We start from the raw sequence: 25,863 nt of genomic DNA on the forward strand, positions 1-25,863 counted from the left end.
ATGGTGATCTGATTAGAACAAGAACCCACTTAGATTTTGAAACCTCATGTAGTTCAAGTCTATGAAAGCATATTATTATATATAGAAACTGAGAAAATATAATAATTCAATCATTTTTAGCCATATTCCCTTTAATCCACATATTTTATTCACTATTGGCAAGAGTTCAGGAAAGTATTTGTGATCATATCAGGCATTGTTACATGTAGCTACTTTAAACCAAATTAGATTTGGAAGTAGAAAAAAAACAATGAGAGACATTTCCAACCTTGTTATCACAAAAAATGTTGATCTAAATCATCTATTTTACAGAATCAAAATAGTACAAAAGAAAAAATTGCTTTCACCAAAGATACTTTATTGTATGAAATGAAAAGAACAAAATATCTAAACAGATGTATGGCCAAGAACATTCATCACTGCCCAGCTAAATTTATTCAACAATGCCCAGGAGGCTAGCTTACCAGCCAGTGTCACTTACTTGGGGAGCCCCAGGCCAGTATCACCACTTCTTATGCTCCAGATAATCAAGGCTACCAGTAGGATATCTTGGTCTCATGTTACATCCTCCATAGGTAAGGTCATTCTTCCTCATGTTTTAGGGGGTTTCTTTTAAGATTTATTTTATCTTTTAATTATGTTTATATATGTGTATGTGGAAATGAGTGCAGTATCATGAAGCCCAGAAGAAGGCCTCAGATCCCCTGGAGCTGGAGTTACAAGTACTTGTGAGCTGCCATGTGGATGCTGGGAACAGAACTTAGGTCCACTGCAAGAGCAGCAAAAGCTCTTAACCACTCAGCTGCCTCTAGCCTCGGTTTTGATAACTCTCACCATGATGATTCACATATTTGTTCCCCCTAGCTTGTCTCCAGACCTTTTTGAGTGTTGTCTTGACATACTCTCACAGAGAAAGTGATACCTCCATCACCCCTCCTGTTCTTAGGCCAGGCCTGTTGGGTCAGCATTGACCTTTGAATTCCCTATCTCCCCTAACCAGTTTGCAGCCACATTCATTAAGTTTACTTTCTAGATCTCTCTCAGATCCATCCACAGCTCTGAAACCCAGTGCACAGGTTTTACACTGTGCAAATATCATCCCTTTACCCCTACACAAGCACACCACACGGGAGCATTACTTCTAGCCTGTTCTATGAAAATGCTTTACCAGCTCAACTCTCCCTTTTGGTCTCTCCAAGCCCTTTTCTAACCTGCAGGTCCAGTGATCTCATTAAAATGCAAATCAGATCAAGTTGTTCTTTTTCAAAATTGTTCTAGGGTGAGGTCTGGCCCAAGTCTCCCCTAGTCATCATCCATTATGCTTCTTAGTCTTGGCTAGCCCTTTCCTACATCTGCCTGTCGGGGAGGGGGGCACATAAGTGTGCCTGGCACACACAGAGGCCAGAGGAGGACGTCGGGTGCCCTGCTTTATCACTCTCTACCTTATTTCCTTGAAACAGGTTCTGTCATTGAACCTGAAGCCAGACAGGCAACCAGCAGCTCTGGGTATCCTCCTGTCTCCACCCCACACAGTACTAGAGTTATAGGTGCACCCCAGCTGTTTACATGAGTGCTGGGGGTTTGAACTCAAGTCCTCATGAATGCAAGGCTAGTGCTCTTATACAGTGAGCCACTTCCCCAGCTCCCTTTCCTACGGCTGCATCATCCAGCCCTTCTCCCACCAATAACGAAAGTATACAGACTGATGCTTTCCTGAAGTGTGGGAATATGAATGAAGTCCAGGCCTATGCCGAGCGCCCCCCGCCCGGGGAAACCCCAGCTTCATTTCAGTGAAGGGCATGGCCTGCTGTGGAGAGAGCTCAGCCAGCAGCCTCGCCATAGCCAACATGCCCTGGCAGAAGAAGGCGGTGTGGCTTGTTTGTGAGCTGGTACATCTGATCCCGGCCTACAGAATTGCATACAAACACCAACATTCAAACTGCCTTCTAGCTGTGCACAAAAAGTTTAAGATCAAGGGAGACTGGTGGAAGTGGATTGATTACAGCCGCTGCTAGGAGGTGGCCCTGCAGTACTAGGAACAGAGTCAGAGACCTTCCACATACTGAATTACGTGGCCAGAACCCCACACTAGGCATTGTTTGGCGCCAGGCAAAGAGGCTTTGATCCCAAGGACACAAGGTACCAGAGAAAGAACAAAGTGAAGGAAAAAAAAATTAAAGTTCAGAGAAAGGCAGCAATGCAGGTATTGAGTAATTAAAGAGAAAAATGCCAGGTTTCTTTTCCAGTGAATAATTACATGAAATCTATCCATTTAAGACTGAGATTGCTGGGCATAGTGATTTATGCCTTTAATCTCAACATTCTGGAGGATGAGGCAGGAGGATTACCATACCTATGAGAGCAGGTGTGAGCTACAGGATGAGGTTTACTTCAAAAAATAAACAAATTTTAAAAATATTATTATTGGGTTGGGCATGGTGACACATGCCTTTAATATCAGCACTTGGGAGGCAGAGGCAGGCCCTTCTCTGAGTTCCAGGCCAGCCTGGTCTACATAGAGAGTTCCAGCCTAGCCAGTTGTCATGGTGAGACCCTGTCTCAAATATATACATATATAGTCAATAAAAGCCTGAGATTCACAAATAATACAGTTAAATTTAGAACTAAAGACATAAACTGAAAGTAAAGGGATAGAAAAATATAAGCAAATGTAATCAAAAGAGAGTGAAAATGCCTAAGCTAGTACCAAACAAGGGCATTTTCACACAGATAGAAGGAAGGGAGTGAAGAAGTGATGGAAGGAGGGAGGGAGGGAGGGAGGGAGAGAGACAGAGACAGAGACAGAGACAGAGACAGAGAGAGAGAGAGATATTGGGGTTGGTTGTTCGAAATGCAGTACATCCCTGGCATGTGTGAGGCTCTGAGTTAGAGCTGTAGCAACACAAAATTTTTTTTTAAAGGGGAGGCTGGAGAGATGGCTCAGCAGTTAAGAACACTGGTTGTTCTTGCAGAAGACCCGGGTTCAAATCCCAGCACCCACATGGCAGCTAACAACTGTCCATAACTCCAGTGCCAGGGGATCCGACAGCCTCTTCTGTCCTCTGCAGGCATTGTATGACACAGGACCACTTACCTACAAGCATGCAATACATGCATACACATAAAATAAAAATAATTTTAAAAATTTGAAGAGAATTTAGGTGAAACACTTAACAAGAAAAAGAAATGTGCTGTATATTGATAAAAGGGCCAATTTGAGATATATGACTCAGTGTTAGAACATTTAGCTAGCAGGTTGCTGGATTCAGTCTGCAGCACCTCAAAAAACAAAGTTAATGCATCAGTATATAAGAGTTATATTAAACTTCACCCACCCAGGGTTAAGAGACCATTTCTGAAGAAGGTGGAAAGAATGTAAGAGCCAAGGGAGGAGGTGCATGACCATAAGGAAACAGAGTGTTACAGACTCCTAGGACCTTGCTCATATGAACTTATGGCAACGGTGACAGTATGCACAAGACTCATGCAAACTCAATCAGACAAAAACCAGCATAACTGAGGAAATGGGCAGAAAGCCCTAACCTTAGCCAAGGAACTATTGGCAGATGATCACTGGTAGGTGAGGGAGAGTTGATCTCCTTTAAGTGAGTGACTCTAGACTGAACAGGCTCCAGTGGATGAGCTCACACCGAAGAACATCTACTAGGTATACAAACTTGACTCAATAGGCCTTAACATACATGACAAAATGAATTAAGTCCTGTAGGCAGGGTATGGAGGGGTATAGATAAGGAACCAGGGGCTAAATATAATTAATATGTATTGTATGAAATCTACAAATAATCAATAAAACTGTATTTTAAAAATAAAAATTGAAAAAAAATGAACCTGAAAAATAGAAGCACCAACTGGTAGAATTGATAAAAAAAAATACACTTCAGCAATAGTAAGGGTACCAATAATACATTTTAAAATAGTGAATAGAACACCATTAAAAAGGATAACTAAATAATCTGTTTTGACATTTTAGAGACCTAGACATATCAAAAGTAAAAATATTTGAGCACACATGTATAGAATAATCTGCCCTCAAATAGCAGAATATACATTCTTTCAAATTGCACACAGTGCATTCTCCAATATAGAAAATCTATGAGGCTGCAAAAGAAGTCGATAATTTTAAGAGACTTAAACTATGCAGAGTATTTTCTCTGACAGCAATGGAATATGAAGCTGAAAATCAACAAGATAAAAGAAAGCTATAAATCCACAAATGTGGGGAAATTATATACACTCTTAAGCAATGAAGCAAAAGGAACTCATGGAAAAATTTAAAAATACTTGGAGGGAAATGAAAATGAGACACAACATACTAGAAATTATAGAATGCAATCAAACAGTGCTCACAGGAAAATTTATATTTATAAACACATTATAAAGGATAAATATCTCAAATAATCTGTTTTGACATTTTAGAGAACCAGATAATGAAGAGTGATCTAAAACTGGGCTTAAAGAAAGGGCTTGACGGTTAGAAGGGTAATAAACCAAATACTGAGACCATTCAAAACACAGAAAAAATATTTGCAATTCATACATCTGATGTGTTCAGTGCTCAGAATACAAATAGAATTCTTATAATTCAATAGCAAATGGCAACCTAATTAAAAATGTAGAAAGGTCTTGAATATACATTTCTTCTCTAAAGAATATATACAGATATCTAATAGGCACGTGTAAAGTTCATAAGCACCATTAATCATTTAGAGAGATCCAAATCTAGACCATGATGGGACTGCAACCACCTGGAAGGACAAAATTTAGTGAAGGAATTAAAAATACCAAGTATTGGTGAGAGTGCAAATAATTCAGAATTCTTCTAAATCTTACTAGGAATATAAAATGGTATGGCTGCTATGCTTAATAGCTCTTCTTTCACTCATAAATCAAAATATGGAGTTGCCATGTGACCCATAAATTCCATTCATCAGTGTCTATTAAATGTCATTGAAAGCAAGCATTCAAATAAATACTTATGCACAACTACTCTTTATCAGCGCACTATTCACCATAGCCAAAATTAGAAGCCATCCAATTGTTCATCAGTGGAAAAATGGATGAAGAACCTATTCCATGTCCACTCACACACCAGAAATGTATTGGTCATATTACTTAAATATGCTACAACGTATATGATCCTTGAAACATTATGGCAATTGAAAGACACCAGACACCAAAGGCTATACCATTTCGAAGGCAAATTCATAGACACATGTAGTAGATTACTGGTTGCAGTCTGGGGGCAAGAGGAAGAAAAATATAACTAGTTAATGAGTGAAAGGTGTGTTCTTGGGGTGGTGAAATGTTTTGGAACTAGGTAGTGGTGGTGTTTGTGGAACATTGTGAATGTACTAAATGCCACAGAATTTGTACACTATAAAATATACACTTTAAAGTGAAAATTTATCTTATATAAATTTTAGTTCAATAAAAAATAAGTACCACCTTCGTATTATGTCTGAAAGCTTATAGGCCAGTAGAAAAGCTAAAGAAATGCTTTGGAATTTATGCAACTGAACTGGATGAAACAATATTAGGTTTTAACCAAATACTATAAATGTCTAACGTTGAAGACTACATCTTTATCACTTTCAATTTGTGGAAAAGAAAGTTCTGGGTCTGTTTAGTAGCCACAGTATCAATTCCTTTAGTGCTCAAAACATCCCAATCTGTCATCAATTGTCTCACCCAAAATGCATTTATTAGTTCATTGTGTTGTAATTCTTAATGAGGCTTAATTAATGTCAGAAGTATAGTATCTAGCCTGACACCTTACTTCAGACTTGTGGAGTGACCACAAGGTATTTGTCACATCCAGGTAGAAACAGCACAGCTCTGCCTGTGTCCTTCAAGTGGTGCAGTGTATCATGATGAAGTTGAATTTACGAGAATACCTTGAAGATTAAAGTACTGCCACAAGGCACTGCTTTGGATTATCTATTTTTTAACCTAAAATTTCTTATTTCTTGCTTTCATGTTAGTAAAAAAAGAAACCCAAGTTTTTTTATATCAATTTACAGTATTTAATCATTATTTTCTCACTTGGTTGAAGCCAACCTGATTCAGTGTAGAATGCAGAGCTAAGAATTAAATGCTTATATTGTACCATATTTATTGTAACAGCCTCAAATGCTCCCTATTCCTTCCACATATCCTCAGGAGGGCACTTAATTCTCATTCACTTGAGGATGGCATGATACCATAAAATGCACCACTAGACATGGTTCTCTTTAAATTTACTTTTTGGTTTTTGAACATTTGTGTGTGTGTGTGTGTGTGTGTGTGTGTGTGTGTGTGTGTGTGGGAATGGAAAGAGCACAAGTCTTAGAATTAGATGAACTGCATTTGGGGCCCAGGTTTGCAACTCATCAGTAAATTGAGTACAAACTTGAACAAGATAATCTATCTGAGGTTTACTTTATTTATGAAAGAACACCACCTATTTCTTAAGATTATATAGAATGAGATAAGATGCAGATAAGGTAAATGAGATAATTAGTAAGAGAAATTTGTAAGCCAAACTTATATTTAGAGTTCAAGAATAGATAACAAATATTTTCATTTCAGTAGTAATCGTTTTTAATACTGTCTGGGGACCTTAGAAAATAAAATCTTGCCTATTCTACTTCCAGTTCCACTTGTCCTACACAGACAAGGAGCGCTATGAAAATGAAGAGAGACCTGAGGTCCAGAAGCAGATGCTTATTGATATGGCCAAGAAGCTGCCAGTGTACACAAGAACCGGGAGTGGAGGTCAGTTCACCATCTCAGCTAGAGAAGCAGCTAGCAAGAATGTAAGGAAGACCAAGGCATCTATGTTCTCACACTAGCCCCTTTTCCTCCCATCTTTTCAAAATCACTGTGTAACTTCTTTTGACATTTCATTATAAAAAATTTCAAACACATCAAAGTTGGAAGTGTTGTAAGTAATTGTAATACCCTGGATTCTGCCACTAACACTTTTCTATATTGCTTTATTATATACCTATTTGTGTATTTCTTCCCTCCATCTATCTCATGGGACCATCTTATTTTTCTGATGCATTTCAAAGCAAATAGCAAACATCAGTGCATATCTGCCTAAATATGTTATGTTTTGTGGATAAAATTTGCCTATAAAAATATGCAAAATCTTAAGTGTACAATTAAATGTGCTTTTAAAAATATACATCTGTAATCAAAGCCACTAAAATATTACCATCACCCACTCCAGAAAGTTCTGTCATACCCACACACACAATGATTATTTTTATATTTTTTGAAGTGATTATTTTGCTTCCTCTAGATTTTTATGTAATAGGAATCATAAAGCTTTCACTCTTATGTTTAGTTTAGTTTATTCAGTATAATGTTTGTGAGAGTCACTCTTATTGTTGTGTATTTCATTCCATGTAGTGCTGAATAGTATTAAATTCTGTGAATGCATCATTTTGTCTACTTAGTGGTTGATACACATTTGGGTTGTTTCCAGTGCTTAGCAAGATATGAATCAATCTGAGGTGAACATCCTTGTACAAACAAATGAAGAAAGATATGCTTCACATTTCTTGGTTAAATATCCTTTGTGGAATTTTACTCTTAGGTTGTATCTGTATTACCAGAACAGTACTTGCAGAACCAATTGTCCACCTTTTACAATTTGAAAACCAAGGCTCTTCTGTTGAGTCATGGTTTGGAAAAGACACTGTGAGACACTTACATTCATTTGTTCACCATTTATTTATTTGACAAAGACTTAAGGTACAATATGCTAATTGAGAAATTTTAATGTGGTCTAGGTATTTGATAATATTATTTTTATTAATTTTGTTAGAGAGGTATCATCATAGTATTTATGATCTTTTCAAAGTATTCATATATACTGAAGTACTTATGATTTGTTTTAGTATTTGCTCTAAAGTTTTAAGCTAGAAAAGCCACTGGAAGAAACAGATTAAACAAAAATGTTACAGTGTTGAATTTGTTGAAGCTGGGTAATGATAAACTGAGTTGGTTGTACTATAACTCTATTTCAGTGGATATTTGGAAATGGTGATGATTAATTTTAATTGTCAACTTGGTTGATTTAAGAAAGGCATACAGCCAGGTGTAGTGGCACATGCCTTTAACCTCAGCACTTGGAAGGCAGAGGCTGACCCATCCCTGTGAATTTGAGGCCAACCTAGTGTAAGCAGAGGGTTCTAGGCCACCTAGGGTTACATAATGAGACCCTGTCTCAAAAAAAAGAAGATGGAAGGAAGGAAGGAAGGGAGGGAGGGAGGAAGGAAGGAAGGAAGGAAGGAAGGAAGGAAGGAAGGAAGGAAGGAAGGAATAGAACATCAGTAAGGTACACCTGGAGTATGACTTTGAGGGCTTTTCCCAAGAGGATTAACTGAGTGGGGTAGATCTGTCCTGAATGTGGGTGGCACAATTCTATGAGCTAAGGTCCCAGACTGAATAAAAAGGAAAAGGAGAAAGCCAGAGAGGCACTAGCATTCCTCTTCATCTGCCTCCTGTTCCACCCAAACAAATATGAGACACCTCCCACCTCCACAACCATGGGCTGCTCCAGCTCCTATGCCTTCTCCTTCATCATGGACTGTCGTCCTGATTTATTCGTTTTTATTTTATGTGTATGAGTGTTTTGTCTGTATGTATGTAAGTGCACCTGTGTGTGAAGTGACCACAGATACCAGAAGGGGGCATTTGATCCTCTAGAACAGGAGCTAGAATGTTGTTAGCCAGCATGGCAGTGCTGGGAACTGAACCTAGGTCCTCTGCAAGAACGGTCATTGCTCTTACCTGCTTACCTTTATTTCCAGCCCCTGGAATATCCTCTTGAACTACGAACTGTTATAAATGCCTCCCTTACATTTTTTCTAGCTAAATAATTTATCACAGAGACAAGAAAAAGTAGTTAATACAAAACTTCCATAATAGCCAGGTGTGGTGGTGCATGCCTTTAATCCTAGCACTTGGGAGGCAGAGGCAGGCAGATCTTTGTGAGTTCGAGGCCAGCCTGGTCTACATAGTGAGTTCCAGGACAGCTGGGGCTACAAGGAGACCCTGTCTCAAAAAAACAAAAAACAAACAACAAAAAGAAACTTCCATAATAGTAATTTTTAAGGGCTGCTAATATGTATGAGACTCTATTCCAACAAATAAGAATGCAGATTTAGACATAGGCCAGGTCTCTTATGGAGTGTAAATTCCTACCAAAACGAGGCTGAAAATTACATAATTTTAGACAGTAATAAACAAAATATGATAAAGTAGAAGATATGAGCTAGATGCATGGTAAATTATACTCAGAGATATATTTTGTTTCATATCTAACATGATCTTTTCTGTTTATAATGACAGAGCAATTAGGCATGTTTTGGGGGCACAGGGTGGTATTCAATGCAGCTATACAATGTATAATATCAAATCAAGGTAATTAGCATTTCCATATCCTTTAATATCTATAATTCTTTGTGTTGGGAACCTTTAAACGCCATTCTTTTAGTTCTTTATAAAATATATGGTAAAGTACCATAATGCTGTGGAGCATTAGAATTTATTCTTTTTATTTTGATACCTATTTATCCAACCGTCCTCTATCCTGCTCCCTACAACTCTTTCTGATTTCTGATGACTACTATTCTACTCTCTTTTCTGAAATCAATGTTTTTTAGTTTACACACACACAGAAGTAAGAACATGAAGCACTTGAACTCCCTGAGCTACAACATTAGATGTAGAATCTGTGCTTGTATATAAATAAATTCATCTAGATCTAAGTTTATATTCCTTCTACCAATGTCCAACATCCTTAGTATGTATTCCCATATATTTTCCCTGGATTAATATTTGTGTATATTATAAAACTCATGAAATTCTTTTCATGTGTATTGTACACTCTCATAGGTAATACTGTGTACCTCACCTTTATGTGCCTGCTAGTGCTTGGATCTAATTATTCATGTAGACTCAAAGAGGAGTGAGTCCTGGAATCAGCGCTGTCTTGCATGGTGGCCACAGTTTTTAGGTGTAATGTAGGATTAATCCCTTTAGTCAGGATTGGAGAAGCTAATGCCACCAATAATAAGGAGGCTGCTTCCACTGGTGGTGGGGAGACCCTTTCCGCTGGCAAAGGAGATTCAGCAGAATTTGTTATCCCTGGCTTCACCATGTCTTCTTATACAATCCCACTCTTTCACAACCAGTGCCCTTGATTTAGCAGTAGACATCCTACAAGTTTGAGATTTTGACTTGCATTATGATTTAAGTAGTCTCAAAATGAATTCTGCATTTGGGTTTGAGTAATCGCTGTACTGTGGCTACAGGAGATAAGCATCTCCTTCAGAAGCATAGACACTTTCAACTTATTTATGTAGCAGTTGAGCAGGAAATTCGAAACACTGGCTTATCCTTTTCTTCCACCACTTTTCCAGTGATGTTAGGAACAACCAGCCAATCTCATTATATTTGTCAGTTCTCTAAAAATGTTCAAAACAATCACATGCATAGTCACCTAGCTGCTTGCTTCTTGTGATAATTAAAAGCATCCATTGGAGTTGCTTATCTCCACTTCCAGAGCATTCCATGGATTACCAATAACCTCTTTACTACTGAAATGCAGTAATTGCCATCTTTAAGTTGAATCAAATTGGAGAGCCAAATCCAGAAACTCCATAGAAAATCCAGAAAACTTATCCATATATTTCCATTCCTCTAGAATCCCTCTCATTATGAAAATATTTATTACTCCTTATTTTCTGAAGAAAGAGAATTAGAAGGAGATTGGATTAGATAGATAGGTAAATGGATAGATGATAGGTAGGTAGATGATAGGTAGATGATAGATGATAGATAGATAGGTAGATAGATAGATAGATAGACAGATGATTAGATAGATAGATAGATAGATAGATAGATAGATAGATAGATAGATAGATAGATAATTTATTATGAAAATTTAACTCAGGCAGCTACAAAGACTGAAAAGTCCCACTTTTCACTGTATATGTTGCAGTGCCAGAAGAGGTGGTATGTATCTCCAGTTTGAGTTAAAAGGCCTAAACATCAGGAGAGCCAACAATGTACATTCTAGCCCAAATCTAAAACCTTGAGAAACAGAGGGCTGATGATATAATTTTCAGCTCAAGTCTGGAGGTCTGAGAACAAGGAGTCCTGATCAATTAAGTCCCAGTCAAAGAGAGCAGAGGGCTGATGTCCCAGCTCATGCAGTCAGACCCTGAACAAATTCTCCCTTTCTCTGCCTATTGATTCTATTCAAGCCCTTCTTCGATTGAATGAAGCCCACCCACACTGCAGAAGACAATCTGATTTTCCGAGTCTACCAATTCAAAGGTCACTCTCTGGAAATACTGTCTTAGACACCCAGATATAAAACTTATCCAATTATATGGTTACCCAATTATGTTGACACATAAAATTAGCCATTACACTATTCAAAGAGCAGAGAGATGACCACACAAGACATACAGACCTGCAAACCCTCCAAGACAGCTGGAACTTGCAGTTTTACAAAGACAGAGAGTCAGCTAATGTCATTGGAGCACAGTGGGTAGAGTGGTACAAGCAAAGTTCATAAAGTTACACAGAGGCCAGAAGATGCTTCCATGATAAGGAAGGAATTTGGATCTTATTCTAAAAGTCTTTTAAATCCATTGAGTGCCAAGTGCATAGTAATATGATTTGATATTCATTTTAACTGACCATTTAGCTATTCTGTATTACATATTGTAGGGAAGCAAGAATGAAGGCAGAGTGATCAAGTGAAAAACTATTTCAGGCATCTAAGTGAAAAATTGTGGTGGTTTAAACTATGGCAATGGCCAGTAACTTTTCACATATGTTGGCAGGGAGTGAGGGCATATGTCTATAATCTCAACACTCGAGATTTGGAAGAAGGAGCTATATAGTGGGTTCAAATGCAGCCTAGGCTATGTGAGACTTTGTTTTGAAAATAAATAGATAAATAAATAATAAACTAAGCAAATGGGGTGTCATGTACCTTGGAACTCTAGCATTTGAGAAGCTGAGGCATGAGGATCAAGAGTTTGAGACTGACCAGTCTGTGCTACATAGCAAGACGCTGTCTCAAAAACCATAAAATTTTTTAAAAATCCAAAAGACTAAAATATACATGTCTTTTTCCCTTCCTTCTTGACTCAATTATACATTTATGCTTGCACACACACACACACACACACACACACACACACACACACACCCTCATTAGAAGAAATGAGCATGGAACTCTACTGAATTCAAAGCCTATTGTTAAATCAGTTATGTGTGCTTAAGGTACACTTTAGGTAGGATTATTATAGTTCTCAAATTATATGTAATTTTAGGTTTGAGAATTAATAATCACATTATATACAGCAATACTCTATCAGTAAATGTGGAGAAAATGAGAAAGAAAGAAAAAAGCCTTTAATTGGAAAAGAAGAAAGGAAAAGAGGGAAGGAGGGTTTTTTGTGTCATACTTATAGATGAATAGAAATCTAAACTAGTCAGAAAAAAATGTACAGGTCAGCACCTTGCCATTCTTTGCTGTGACATGACCTTGAGCACAGTACTTTATATGGCCCACATTTTTATTTTCTTATCTACGAAATGTCAAATTAAACTAATTGTTCTAGATAGAATGGCTCTTCTAGTCTCCAAATTGTTATTCTACAAACCACTCACTTTACCATATTGTAGGTATTTCATCTGCTTTATACAATTTAACCTCTGGAAATAAGAGATAAATTATGAATCCTTAATTTCAGAGAGGAAAGTTGGAAAATAAGACTAAATGAGTTCCAAATATCGCTCAGTTTATAGTAGTTTATTTTAGAATATAAAAACCTTATAGTCAGTTATCAAAATACTTAACTTTACCTCTTTAATTCATCACCTAAAGGTGCTTTTAAAACTGATCCAGCAAGGAAAAAATACCTACTGCGATCTACTATGTTATCTATCACCTTTTGCTTGGCAACTTGAGATGAATTTGAGCATCTGTAATCAGTGTATAACAAGGTATCTCCATAAACTATTAAAATGTAAGGCCTTATACTGATCCCCTACACATATTAACCACCTTATTTTTCCTATAGCTGTACGATTCTGTGACCGGTGCCATCTAATCAAGCCAGACCGCTGCCATCACTGTTCTGTCTGTGCCATGTAAGTGACAGCTATCCTTTTCCTGGGCTGATCTTGGCCACTCACTGATGGTTGCCTAGGCAACAGAATGACTGATCCTAACATGTAACCATGCCTAGATAAGAGCATTTCCTTTCAGGCATAATGAGTACATGCCAAACACTCTCACAGAGGTGATGATCATTCACACTAGTCTAAAGATAGAAAACTAAAACGCATTTTAAAAAGAAATGTTTTATTTTAAATGATTTCAATTTATAAATTCATTGTGAAGATACCTCTCATATGTCCCACACCCACCTTCCCCTATTATTACCTTCCATTAGTATGGTACATTTGTTAAAATTAATAAACCAATATTGAGTCATTAATTTTTCATTAAAGTATAGTTTATTTATTCAAAAAATTCTCATTATTGGAACATTATGTGATTTACAGTCTTTACTATTCATACAAATGCTGTATGCATATCCTTGTTCAGATGTCATCTGTGTAAGTTATCTGTTGGATAATTGATGTATAATTTTTCTTTTTTTCTTATTTTTAATATTTTGTTTATTATTTTTTTTATGTGTATGAGTGTTATGCCTGCGTGTAGGTAAGTGCACCTGTGCCGTGCAATGCCTGCGGAGGACAGAAGAAGCTGTCAGAGCCCCTGGAACTAGAGTTACGGATAATTGTTAGCTGCCATGTGCATGCTGGGTTTCGATTCTGGGTCTTCTGCAAGAACAGTCAGTGTTCTTAACCACTGAACCATCTCTCCAGTCCCAACAAATCAATTTTAAGTGTTGGCTGCCATGTGGGTGCTAGGATTCGAACCAGGTCTTCTGCAAGAACAATCAGTGTTCTTAACCACTGAGCCATCTCTCCAGCCCCAATTGATGTATAATTTTTAACTGGGATATACTTTATTTAGTTCTACTCGCTTTCTTCCTAATATTCTTTTTCTGTTCCAGGATTCCATCCAGTATACCACATTACATTGAGTAGTCATGTCTCCTTAAGTCTTCTAATCTGTGGCAATTTCTCAGATTTTATTTAGCTTTGATAACCTTGACAGTTTTGAAATGAAGTATCAAATGCCTTATAAAGTATTCCTCATTTGGAATTTGTTAGACATTTTCTCAGGATCAGGGTAATGTGATTTGCAGAGGAAGACCGTAGAGCTAAACTACCATTCTTGTTACATTATATCAAGGACATATAAACACAGCTTTTCACTATAATGTTAATATTGATCATGGTACTCAAGTGGTGTTTGTCAGGTGTCTCCACTGTAAAATTATTTTGTCCCCCTCTCATTTCTAAACTATACTTTTTTGAAGGAGGTCACTGCACACAGTTCACATTAAAGTAATGGGAACTTATGATTTCTGTCCTTGAAGGTGAAGTGTCTAAATAAAGTATTTGGAATTCTTCTGCATAAGAAGATGTACCTCTTCTCCACATATTTATTTGCTTATTAAATCATTTATTTGTATCTATATGGACGTACAAATATTCATTTTCTATTTTGTGTTATAGACCAATAATATATTGTTTATTTTGTTTCTCAAATTGTTCCATTTTGTAAAATCACATTTTTCTGTCAGTATATACAATCTTCATGCCTTCGGTCTTGAATGCCTTATCCACCCATATTTCTCCTGCCATTGATTCAAACATAGGCCATATGTTTTGTCCTGTATTGTTTTAATTAAATTAAGTAAACAAAACTAAAGGTGGCATCTTGAAGCTTTCCACTATGTCAATCTGGTGTTCCTAATCTTTTTCAAAGTTGCACTTCTAGGCATATAACTTGCTGGAAGTATAAGCCTATAATGCTCCTGTGGTTGGATCATCCTGAGAATAACTAAGGATGTAGTAATTTTTGAGTTTCCATAGTGGAAGTTTGTGGATAGTTTGCCTGAAACATGTACAAATATTGCTACAGCCTTGAGTTCAATTTTGAGGTGCTTCTTCACTTCTGTAGCCATATTTATCACAATGTATTTTGTCTCCTTTGAAGGTGTGTTTTAAAAATGGACCATCACTGCCCTTGGTATGTCCTTTTGTTTCATTTCTCTCCTCTAAAAGGGTCAAGGTTGTTCAATATGTTCAATTTCCTAAGCAGAATTGTAACATGCCTATTTGTACTACCATAATTCACTGGACTTTGTATTTATGTGGGGGGAAAGGGGAGAGATAATATTTTAAATCAAGGATAAAAATACCACCAAAGGTATGGTAGTGAATTCCTGAGGTCACAAAGCTAATAGTCTTCTATCCATTAACTTTAGCAATTGAGCACAGTAATGAAATGCAGCACAAGGATTTCTCCTCTTCTGCATTACACAGTCCATTTCTGTTTCTAACTGACTTCATTTTGAAATATTGCCAATTGTTAAATTCAGCAATTCTACAAAATTTGCATATCTGACCTAAAGAACCGATCTGAAATCACCTAATTACAAAGCGAACATGTCAAGACTCTACAAAGTGTAGCTAAGACTTTAATATGTTTTTAGCAATGCAGATCTAGGTTTCCTTGGGTGTGTCAGGAAGCAGTCTAAAGCTATTAGGTAGTTCAGGTGACTCTGTGCCTGTAAATGAAAAAAAGAAACAAGTGAGATATGAACTTGTTTTTCTAATCTGTTCCTATTAAGGGACTTGTATCTTTGTTGGGTTTCTACATGACGAGTAATGAAGCAGCAGGAGTAACATGCTTCCATTGCTTAGTCTACTTAAGTGTCAGTATGTTCTCAGTCGATAGTTCCTGGTTTCAAATTAGTTTTCTTTTTTTTAGGGTTAATAACTGCATTGGATTTTCCAACTACAAATTCTTTCTTCAATTCTTAGCTTATTCCGTTTTGTACTGCCTGTACATTGCCACAACAGTCTTCAGCTATTTCATCAAATACTGGAGAGTAAGTTTTCTTAAATCCTAAATGGTTCCCCCAAAAGCAAATGCATACCTGATTCAATATGTAACATTATTACCCCATATCCTTTTGCATTTTGATAGGCAATACTGAAATTACCAGAAGGCAAAGCAATGAGAAAATGTTTTCCATGTTGAATACACTGAGATTTAAGAAGTGTTATGTAAATCATCCGGTTAAACAAGTCTGTGTTATTTAGGACAATCTTGCTAATGCCGTGTGAATGTAAACTCTTGATACCCACTGTATCTTTAAAATGTATATCTGTGGTTGCACTTTAAAGATGGTTTTTACCAGCTATATATTTTTTCAAAAATGTTGAAAGTAATTCTAAATCACTACTTTCTAAGAAAAGGGCTACCAAATCAGGCACATGTTAGAAAATGCTAATTCCATGTTCAAAAGGAAGTTGCACTTTCTATTGGATAAAAATATATACTGACTCTTCTGCAGATATGGGGAAAATGAAATATGGAGTCTCTTTTGAACTTTGTATGACAAACAGTGGGTCAAGAGTTGAGAGAATGAAGAACTAATACAGGCTGTTGCACTTGTGTGACTGTCTCATTGCCAAAAGCAAATGAAACAAATTGAAAGTGCTTTGGTCTTTCAAAATGTGATTCTAATAGTTATCATTAAATCTTGAAAAATACTTTCATCTTTCTCCTACTTGGAGGTTTCAGTCACATCCCATCTATTTATTTTAAAAAGGAAAGAAAAGAAGGCAGATTTTTTTCCATTTGCATGTGTGCACAGGATCTGGCAGAAATATAATGAAATATGTAGTTTTTCAACTTTATGCCAGTGGACTTCCAAACATCCCTTCCTACAACTAAAGTGCAATTATTAAGATATCCATGATAAGAGCTATCCAAACTGACTGATCTGACTAGGAAAACATAAATATAAGCAGACCTACTGGTTATTCAGAACATTTTGTAAGAACTTAGATAAAAGGAATATCACACCTTAGCTGGAGCAGTAATCCAGAAGGGAAAGAACATGAATCTCATAGTCAAAGTATAAATTACAATGAACTCAAGAAAAGAAGAAAAAGGCAAGGCAGTGAGAAGCTAAATAGCTGATAATATTCAAATTATAAATCAGTGTTTTTATTCCTAGTAGTGTAGAAAATATGTTGTAAAAAATTAGTGTGGTGTGTGCTTTCCATTTCCATTCAGTTTGCTTAATCAGTACAGCTATGCAATAGCTTCAAGAATCAGGCATTATATATTGTCTATAAACATATTCAATTCAGACACAAAACCGTAAGCAAAAATAGTAAGATTTCTTCATAAAGTCCTTAAAATAGGAAACATTCACCATGCTCTACATTTTGATATCTCTCCTTTGACCCCTTTCCAGAGCAATCTGTTCCCCATTGCTCAAGTTTCCATGATCTGTTTGGAATTCCATCTGAATGCTGAGCTAGTACTGTGAATGTGAAGAAAATCTGCTGCATCCAATCAGCAGGGAAATGTGAGCCTTCATCTTCATTACAGACATTTCTTGGTCCTTAACACAGTCGGCTCCTATTTAAGAACTACCTTTTACCTTCATCATCACACAATAAACAACATTGTATTTCACACATTTTGCCTTTAGCTCTCCTAGTCAGGCAATAATCAAATACCACAGTGCAAGCCCAGTGCGGTATGCTTTCCTTCATTCTTAAAAGATAAGAGCTGAATATGAATTAATCACCAGAAATGTGCCAGTATTCACAAGCAAATCAATGGTTAGCATAACCTTGTTCTTTTCCTGTTCCTTCATTGTTTTTCCTCCACAATAGCCTAGCTCATGCCTGACATCTGAGAGGGAATGAGGCTTGTCTTAGCTTGCCCTCACACTGAAAAGGTGTTGATAATTCAGGTGAATGATTCTTTGCAGTTTCTCCAGCCATAGGGCATATTAGCAAGGTTTAGTGGTGGTTTGCTCAGTTTAAATTGAATCGCTCCTTTAAAATACAAAGTAAAATTTTAATTTTTTTTTATTTTTCAAGAATTTAGTACAAGAGTACTCTATTTGCATCATTTCCACTCCTCCCACTCCCCCCCCCAAGTCCTCTCATGTCCCTCACTCCCTCTCAATTCTTTGCCGTCTTTATTATTGTTACATATACACATACATTTATAAATATACATACATATATACAGACGCATATATATATATATATATATAGAGAGAGAGAGAGAGAGAGAGAGAGAGAGTCCATTTAGTGTGTGCTCATATGTACACATGTTTAATAGTGATAACTTTGGGTTGGATAACCTGTCAGGAAGCTCATCCCTGGAGAAAACTGATTCTCTCTCTCAGCAACTGTTGATTGCCTGTAGCTCTTCATCATTGTCCACTGCCATGTATTTTAAAAAGCATGTATCATGGATACAAGCTGTGCTCCCAAGAATAACAACTCTTTGTGTGGTATTTTATGGTTCTTAAAGCATTTTTATATCCTTTATTCCATCTGATCCTCACCACAATCCTATGTAGTAGTCAATGCAAAAACTATTAGTTTCATTCAAATATGATAAAACTAAGGCTCACAGTCATTAAGTGACTTGTCAAAGATCACCTGGCTTATAAATTTCAAAGCAAGAACTTGAACCTGTCCCTAATTCCAGTGATCTTATATATTGTAAAATGTACTAATGTCCATAGTGGTTCTGCTATGGAGAAGCTTTAGCTCTTTTAGAATGAAAGATTCAGAATACCATCAGATCATTTCTCTCCTTTCCATATTAAATTAAACAAATGCTGCTTTATTGCAAAATTAATGTTTGCCTTATGCAACAAAAATACATACCTACCACACTACACTGTGCACTTCTTCATAACAGCTACAAATTATTATTTTAGAAACATGTTTTTTATATTTTATTATTTTTATTTTATGTGTATGCGTGTATTGCACTGCATCTAGGTAAGTGCACCCGTGTCATCCAATGCCTGCAGAAGACAGGTGAGGCTGTTGAATCCCCTGGAACTAGAGTTATGGACAGTTGTTAGCTGCCATGTGGGTGCTGGGATTCGAACCCAGGTCTTCTGCAAGAACAGTGTTCTTAACTGCTAAGCCATCTCTCCAGCCCTAGAAACATGTTTAATAATTATCCTGTATATATTCCTCTGAACTGTCTCTGATTATTACTTCAGCTTGGTTATCACATGAGAAGGTATTTTTGAACATAGGACCATCACCTTCTTTGGACACAAAAAAATTGTTATGAAGGGTCTATCAAGAAAAGTCAGGTTTGGGCGTGCATGCCTTTAATCCTAGCACTCAGGAAGCCGAGGCAGGTGGATCTCTGTGAATTCAAGGCCAGGCTGGTCTACATAGAGAGCTCTAGGCCAGCTAGGAGTACATAGTTAGACCATTTCTCAAAAAAAGTCAAAAAAAAAAAAGACTCTATCAAGGGGACAGCACAATGGGTATGCTGAACCAGACAAGAGTTCTGGAAGAACAATTGGAGGAAGACTAGAGACTCAGATACACGACGTGTGGACAGGCTTTTAGGACAATCTCACTTGCTCAGCTATTTCCTATTGCCTACTTAGATGTTAAAAAATAACAAGAAAAATATACATGAGCTTTAAGTGCCTTAAAAACATGCTCAAAATGTAGAGATGATTAAAGTGAAATCTCAGTGAAGGCAAAAAGCACTACAACAAACTATTTGGAGTCTTAACTATGAATTTGAAAAAAAAAAAAAAAAAAAACAACGCACAAGCCAAACCAATCCAATTTAGGTACTTAAGCAAAGATTTTGTGGAGAGAGCATTTCAAAAAGGAGAGTTTCTGATAAAGTTTCCTGAAAACTTGAAGTCCTTGAAGCAGCTATTTCCTTGGCTGCTCTGCTCCTGAGCTAATTTCCCAGACCTCCTCTCAGCTGCATCTGGTGTGCTTATTTCCCCCTCTTCATTCCTGCAAACAACCACAACCTGGAAGAGTCCTGCTATTTCCTTATGTAAAAATGAATAAAAGTATCCTCTCAAGGAAGAAAGAAATCTACAGTTTGAACTTAGGAATTTTTGCCAAGCATTAACTTTCTCCTCTAAAACTGGAGTAGAATAGGATTATTTGGAAGTTAAGTTCCACTTCATTTAAGAATCACTTTTAACTTTATTACTGGAGAGCATTTACAAATATCTCAAGGCAATTCATCATGCCAACACAATGGTCATTAAGGGAAAGGAAGAAATAAGTGACAGTCATTCCTCCAGTTGGTTATTCAAAAACCGTAAATGTTTGCTAGGGTTTTTTGAAAACAAAATGTTACATACTGTGCATGTTATAGGACTTTAGACATTAATTTTGCTCTATAACTGTATGTAAAACAAACACTGATGCCACGTGGAAGGTAAGATGTCCCAGTTAACTATAACAATCTTAAGATACCTGCATTACTTTTAAAATTGCCTGTAAAATCCTGCTTGATTTTTACTGTCTAAACAGCTGTTCCATGGGATGTAATATCCCAGTATATTCTACTTCAGCCATTAAAAAAAATACATGTAAAATTCTCAACACCTTTAAAATCAGATCAGACTCCAGGTAGAATATTTAAAAATTTTGTGTTTTAACTTCTTATATTCATCACTCTAACATTTCAACACACACGGCAAAGGAAACATAAAGAATTCTAGAAAAGCCTACTTTCAGACAAGAGGAAAAATCATAATGACCTTAAGATCGCCCCTAGATAGTGGTTTATAATTCTTGAGCTAAATGGAATATGAGTTTCACACCAATTATGATCTGAATATACCCTTTTCACATTTTCTTTCCTAATTGTTACATTATATATTACACTTAAGCAAAGACAATTTTAAGCTTTGTAGGGTAAGATAATAGCTATAATGAGGAAGAATTTTGTAAGAAAGAAAAAAATAGAGCCTGCCATATGACTCAGTGGGCCACCAATCCTGATGATCTGAGTTCAGTCTCTGCAACCCACATGGTGGATGGAGAGAACCACTTCCTTCAAGTTGTCTTCTGACCTCCGCATACACAGATCACACAAAATAAATATATGAATGTAATGATTTTTTTTAAAGTTTACAAAATCTATTTTTAGTTGTAGCTAGATTTTTACATGTGAAAAGCTATTGATCTATATAGAAAAACTAGCCAAGCATTACCACTTTAATCTTTTGTTTTGTTTGCTTGTTGTTTCTTTTCTAGGGGGAATTGCCCAGTGTTCGCTCCAAGTTCCATGTCCTCTTTCTCCTCTTTGTGGCCTGCATGTTTTTTGTCAGCCTTGTGATTCTCTTTGGTTACCATTGTTGGCTTGTTAGCAGAAACAAAACTACCTTAGGTAAGATTGAATATTAAGATTAGGAAAATACATATTAATGTGTCACCACAACCTGTGGATTGTTCCCTGGAAAGAGAAGAGCTTCCAATAAAGTATTTTAGATGTAGTGACATCTCTTGAACTCCAAAACTAGACAGATGGAAATACATTTTGCCAAACTGGACAACAATAGTGAACAAAGCTTACAGACTAAACACAGCATTCATGAATGAAACCCCACACAAAACCAAAAAATGGCCATAGTTCTTTATAGTACATGTTGGGCACTACATCCACAGATTCACAAGTCAGATTTCTAAAAGGTATTAACATGAAGGAGTGAAAGAAAGATTCAGTACAGAAGGGAATCACAGAATGAAGAAGTGAAGCTCAAAGAACACATAAGAATCTAATTTCTCATGCACATCTCAAAACATAGTTCTTAGAAAAAATCCAAACCAACAACAAGAATGAATGTGAACATCTAGGCCTTTGAGATGGCTCAGTGGTCAGGGCACTTGCCACAAGCCTGACAACAGAAATTCAGTCTTGGGAACTCACATGGTGGAAGGAACGAAATGACTCCTGCAAATTGTCCTCTGGCCTCCACAGGCATACTATGACATTCATGTACTCACACGCACGTGCACACACACCCACACACATACAAATAAATGTAAAAGAAGGAATATAAAAATCTTTCTAAAAAGGAATCAAATTCATATTTACAGTCATCAAAGAGTATACAGTGACCATGCAAATAAGATCATATATTGAATCTACAGAAAATCAGTACTTGCGATGAATATTCTTTGCTGTTAATTAGCACTCAAGTCTTGTTATTATATGTGGAACTATGTTTCTAAAGGATTTCAGTACAATAATTATTTCATCTATGTTGAATATTTACATGGACTACAAATTAGTATATGGAAATGTACTAAAGTCATTCGTTAAATGTTTAACCAGATTAGATTTGAGGGAAGTTTAGTGTAAAAACCGCTGCACTTTGGAATTCATTTGCTAAGAAAGTATTTGCGCCCCTTTTCCAAATCAAATATATGTGTAGCACTTAGTAGTTAGGGCAGTAAATTAGCACATTTGGTTGAGAGATTAGCTACAAAAGTAGAGCAGTACTAAAAGCTTCATGATAACAGGGTCTGAAAACAAAGGACAAATGGGAAATGGTGAGATGCAGCCAGAGCCCAACAGTGAAAGTGTTTGCTTAATGGGATAAATGTGTGTCTAAAAATAATGTGCACTAATGTGCCCCAATTCCTCATAGTGTTTGAGGTGATTACAGTTCACCTGTTGATATTTTATCTGGAGTAAGACTAGGTTTCTTACAATTCAGGCTTCATTGTGAACATCTTCATTTCTGAAATGTTTCAAAACCAAATCATTGTCATTACCATCTCTTCATGTGTCATTACTTTGGTCCCAGATCTACAGATGGAGACCATTTGGCTGTTGTTGCCACTTAGATTCAAATTAAGTGCTGTTATTCTGTTTCTTCACTCCTTAAATCCAGCAGTACAAATACATGCCCTCCCTTGGCTACTTCATTATTTTTGTCATTATGCATTTCTCTTGCCTTTAAAAAATAAGAATACAAGTTCCTGATTTTGATAACAAACTTGCCTTTTATTGAATGATTAAACTGAGTTTTACAAATAATTAGCAATAACTAAGACTGTAAGCCTATGCTAACATAGCAAAGAGATAGCATAAATCCAGGTCACATTTGGGCAAAAAATCATGTCTATGCTTAAAATGTATTCTTTTATTTCTCACTTTCCCCTTTTTCAACTCTCCAATACTGTCTTAGAGGCCTTCTGCACTCCAGTGTTTACAAGTGGACCAGAGAAAAATGGGTTCAATCTTGGCTTTATCAAGAATATCCAGCAGGTGTTTGGCGATAATAAGAAGTTCTGGTTAATACCTGTTGGGTCCAGGTAGGTAATTATTACCACTGAAAACATTTGATGCTGACCCATGCTGCCATAAAGCAGAAAATTCATTTTTAAATTTTTTATTGTTTGACAGTTTTGTACATTTATATAATTAACTATAGTCATTTTCATGTTCCATTCTTCTTTCCCATCCCTTCTGTCTCCTGCCAGACCCCTTCTCAGTGAGTTCCTGCCTACTTTCATGTCTTCTTTTTGTTTCCCACTGAGTTTAGTTAGGATTGTTTGCATGAGTGTGGGTGGCAGGTTACTTACTTAAGCAAGGGCAGTTTTTCAGTGGCTACAACACTGAAGAAAATGATACCCCCTGCCCCAACAAATGTTAATGATCAGTTGTCCTTCAGGAGGGAATAGAACCTCATGAGTTCCTCCCCGACTCATGATGAGTGTTCATGGGCCCAATCTTATGCAAATATTTTACATATAACCACCGCTACAGTAAGTTCATGAATATAATGGCTACGACATGTCCAGAAGACATCTTTTTGGCTTACATCTCCCTGTCCTCTGACTCTTACATTCTTTCCACCCCCTCTTCCATGATGTTCCCTGAGCCTTGGAGGGTGTGATCTAGCTATCCCATTTAGGACAGAGCACTCCATCATCACTTATTCTCGGTACTTTGACCAGGTATGGATTTCTGCACTAACCACCACCCACTGCACTAAGAAGCTTCTCCAATTAATGCTTGGCACAGAACTAGTCTCCAATGGTAAAGCAGACTCAAATTTTTGAGACAAGGTCCAACTACGTAGCCCTGGCTGGCCTGAAACACTATGTATACCAGGCTGACCATGAATGGGTGGCAATTCTCCTGACTCTTCCTCCCTGAGTGCTATGATTATAGGCTGCAAATGCAATTTTGATTAGAGTATGTAGCTGGTAACATATTGTGTTCCCCAAGTTTTTTTTTATTTCTGGGTTCATACAGATAAATCATGAAGTAAGAGTATGTGCAAATAAATATTTTCATGCTTTTTTGTGACAAGGTAAACCAGCACCAGTCTTTAATAAATAAATTTGTTAATATGTATTATAAATATAAGAATCTACATGCCCATTATCCCAGTGATTACATTTCTTGGAATTTACCCTAAAGATAAGGAATAAACTGTGCACAAAAATATTCTTCACTGTTTGAGCATGGTGGTTCATACACATAATCCCATCATTTCTGAGCTTACAGCAAAAAAATCATTAATTTGGGGTCAGCCTTGGTTATATAGCAAGTCCCAGGAAAAACGGAGTCACATTATGACAAAAAGGATGATGATGTGACAAGCATACATTATTTACAGCCAGCTATTCTAGGTGTTTGTTTGCTTGCTTGTCTTTGAGATAGGGTCTCCCTGTAGCCCCAGCTGGCCTGGAACTTGCTATGTAGACCAAGCTGGCTGCGATCTCACAGAGATCTGCCTGCCTCATTTTCCCAAGAGCTAGGTCTAAAGGCATGCGCTACCATACCCCGTCAATATTTCTATAACAATCTAAGTATACATCAATATGGAAATGAATAAATATATATACAAAATAGAGTACTATATAGTCAAAAGTAGTGGTACAAAGATTATGTCAGAAAGAGGAATTCTTGCTATGGTTAAATGAAAAAATGTCAAATCTAAAATGGTATGTAACAAATACGTAGAGAGAATCAAAACAGAAGAGAAATATGTCCCCCAAATGCTAAAAAATAGACCAATACTGCTAGAAGTTATTTTTCTTTTCTACCCTTTCATATTTGGAGTGAAACCCTAATATTAATTAAATTAAAAGCAAGAACAAGCAGATTGATTTAGAGAGCATAGGTTATTCTTAGGACTGCAACAAGAATGCACATGAATAAAAAATTAGTAACGCTCAGTTTGTATTCCCTGAGTGACTTTGTGGACCAGGTTAAACCACCACAAACTAAACAAGCTCTAGAGTAGAGCTTATTCACGTTCTTTCTGCAGCCCTCTTAAGCTTCACGTCTCAGACAGGGAAATATTCATGCTCACTTATTTGAAGAAACTTTGCTGGGATCGGGTAATAATTAAGGAAATTTTCTCTTCCCTTTCCCTTGCACTGATCTTTTCTGAATGCCAATGTTTTGTAGGCTCATTTGTTTACAATGTGGTATATCCAATTCTTTGGGCTATAAATCCCAAGACAAAATTTGTCAATGGGTAATGTTGATTAATAACTGTTACCAGCAATTAGCTACAGCCTGTTCACACACATAAACACACATATACACAGATATCATTACCACATCACTCTGGCACTTTAAAAAAATTCAAAGCTTGGGCTGGAGAGATGGCTCAGCTGTTAAGAACACTGATTGTTCTTGCAGAAGACCTGGGTTTGAATCCCAGCACCCACATGGCAGCTAACAACTGTTCCTAACTCCAGTTCCAGGGATAGCCAATGCCTTCTTCTGACCTTCCAAGGCATTGCACAACAGGGGTGCACTTACATACATGCAGGCAATGCACTCATATACATAAAATAAAAATAATAAATGAAATATTA

General features: G+C 36.8%; 1 protein-coding gene across 4 annotated transcripts in view; it reads left to right on the plus strand.

The window, feature by feature from the left end:
* The window catches only part of Zdhhc15 (zinc finger DHHC-type containing 15), a 106,071-nt gene that overhangs the window by 37,643 nt on the left and 42,565 nt on the right, over positions 1 to 25,863 (plus strand). For all 4 annotated transcript variants that reach the window (XR_003850272.1, XM_008837676.3, XM_017799249.2 and 1 more), the window contains 6 exons: positions 6,654 to 6,774; positions 13,119 to 13,188; positions 15,176 to 15,208; positions 15,953 to 16,073; positions 21,271 to 21,403; positions 23,211 to 23,337. Coding sequence is in view for 3 of the 4 variants with exons in the window: in XM_008837676.3 (XP_008835898.1) it covers positions 6,654 to 6,774; positions 13,119 to 13,188; positions 15,176 to 15,208; positions 15,953 to 16,073; positions 21,271 to 21,403; positions 23,211 to 23,337 (605 nt within the window). In the remaining variant the exon portion in view is untranslated. The remainder of the gene's footprint in view (positions 1 to 6,653; positions 6,775 to 13,118; positions 13,189 to 15,175; positions 15,209 to 15,952; positions 16,074 to 21,270; positions 21,404 to 23,210; positions 23,338 to 25,863) is intronic.

This window comes from Nannospalax galili, unplaced genomic scaffold (assembly GCF_000622305.1).
Source record: "Nannospalax galili isolate Female #2095 unplaced genomic scaffold, S.galili_v1.0 scaffold238, whole genome shotgun sequence".
Taxonomy (NCBI): domain Eukaryota; kingdom Metazoa; phylum Chordata; class Mammalia; order Rodentia; family Spalacidae; genus Nannospalax; species Nannospalax galili.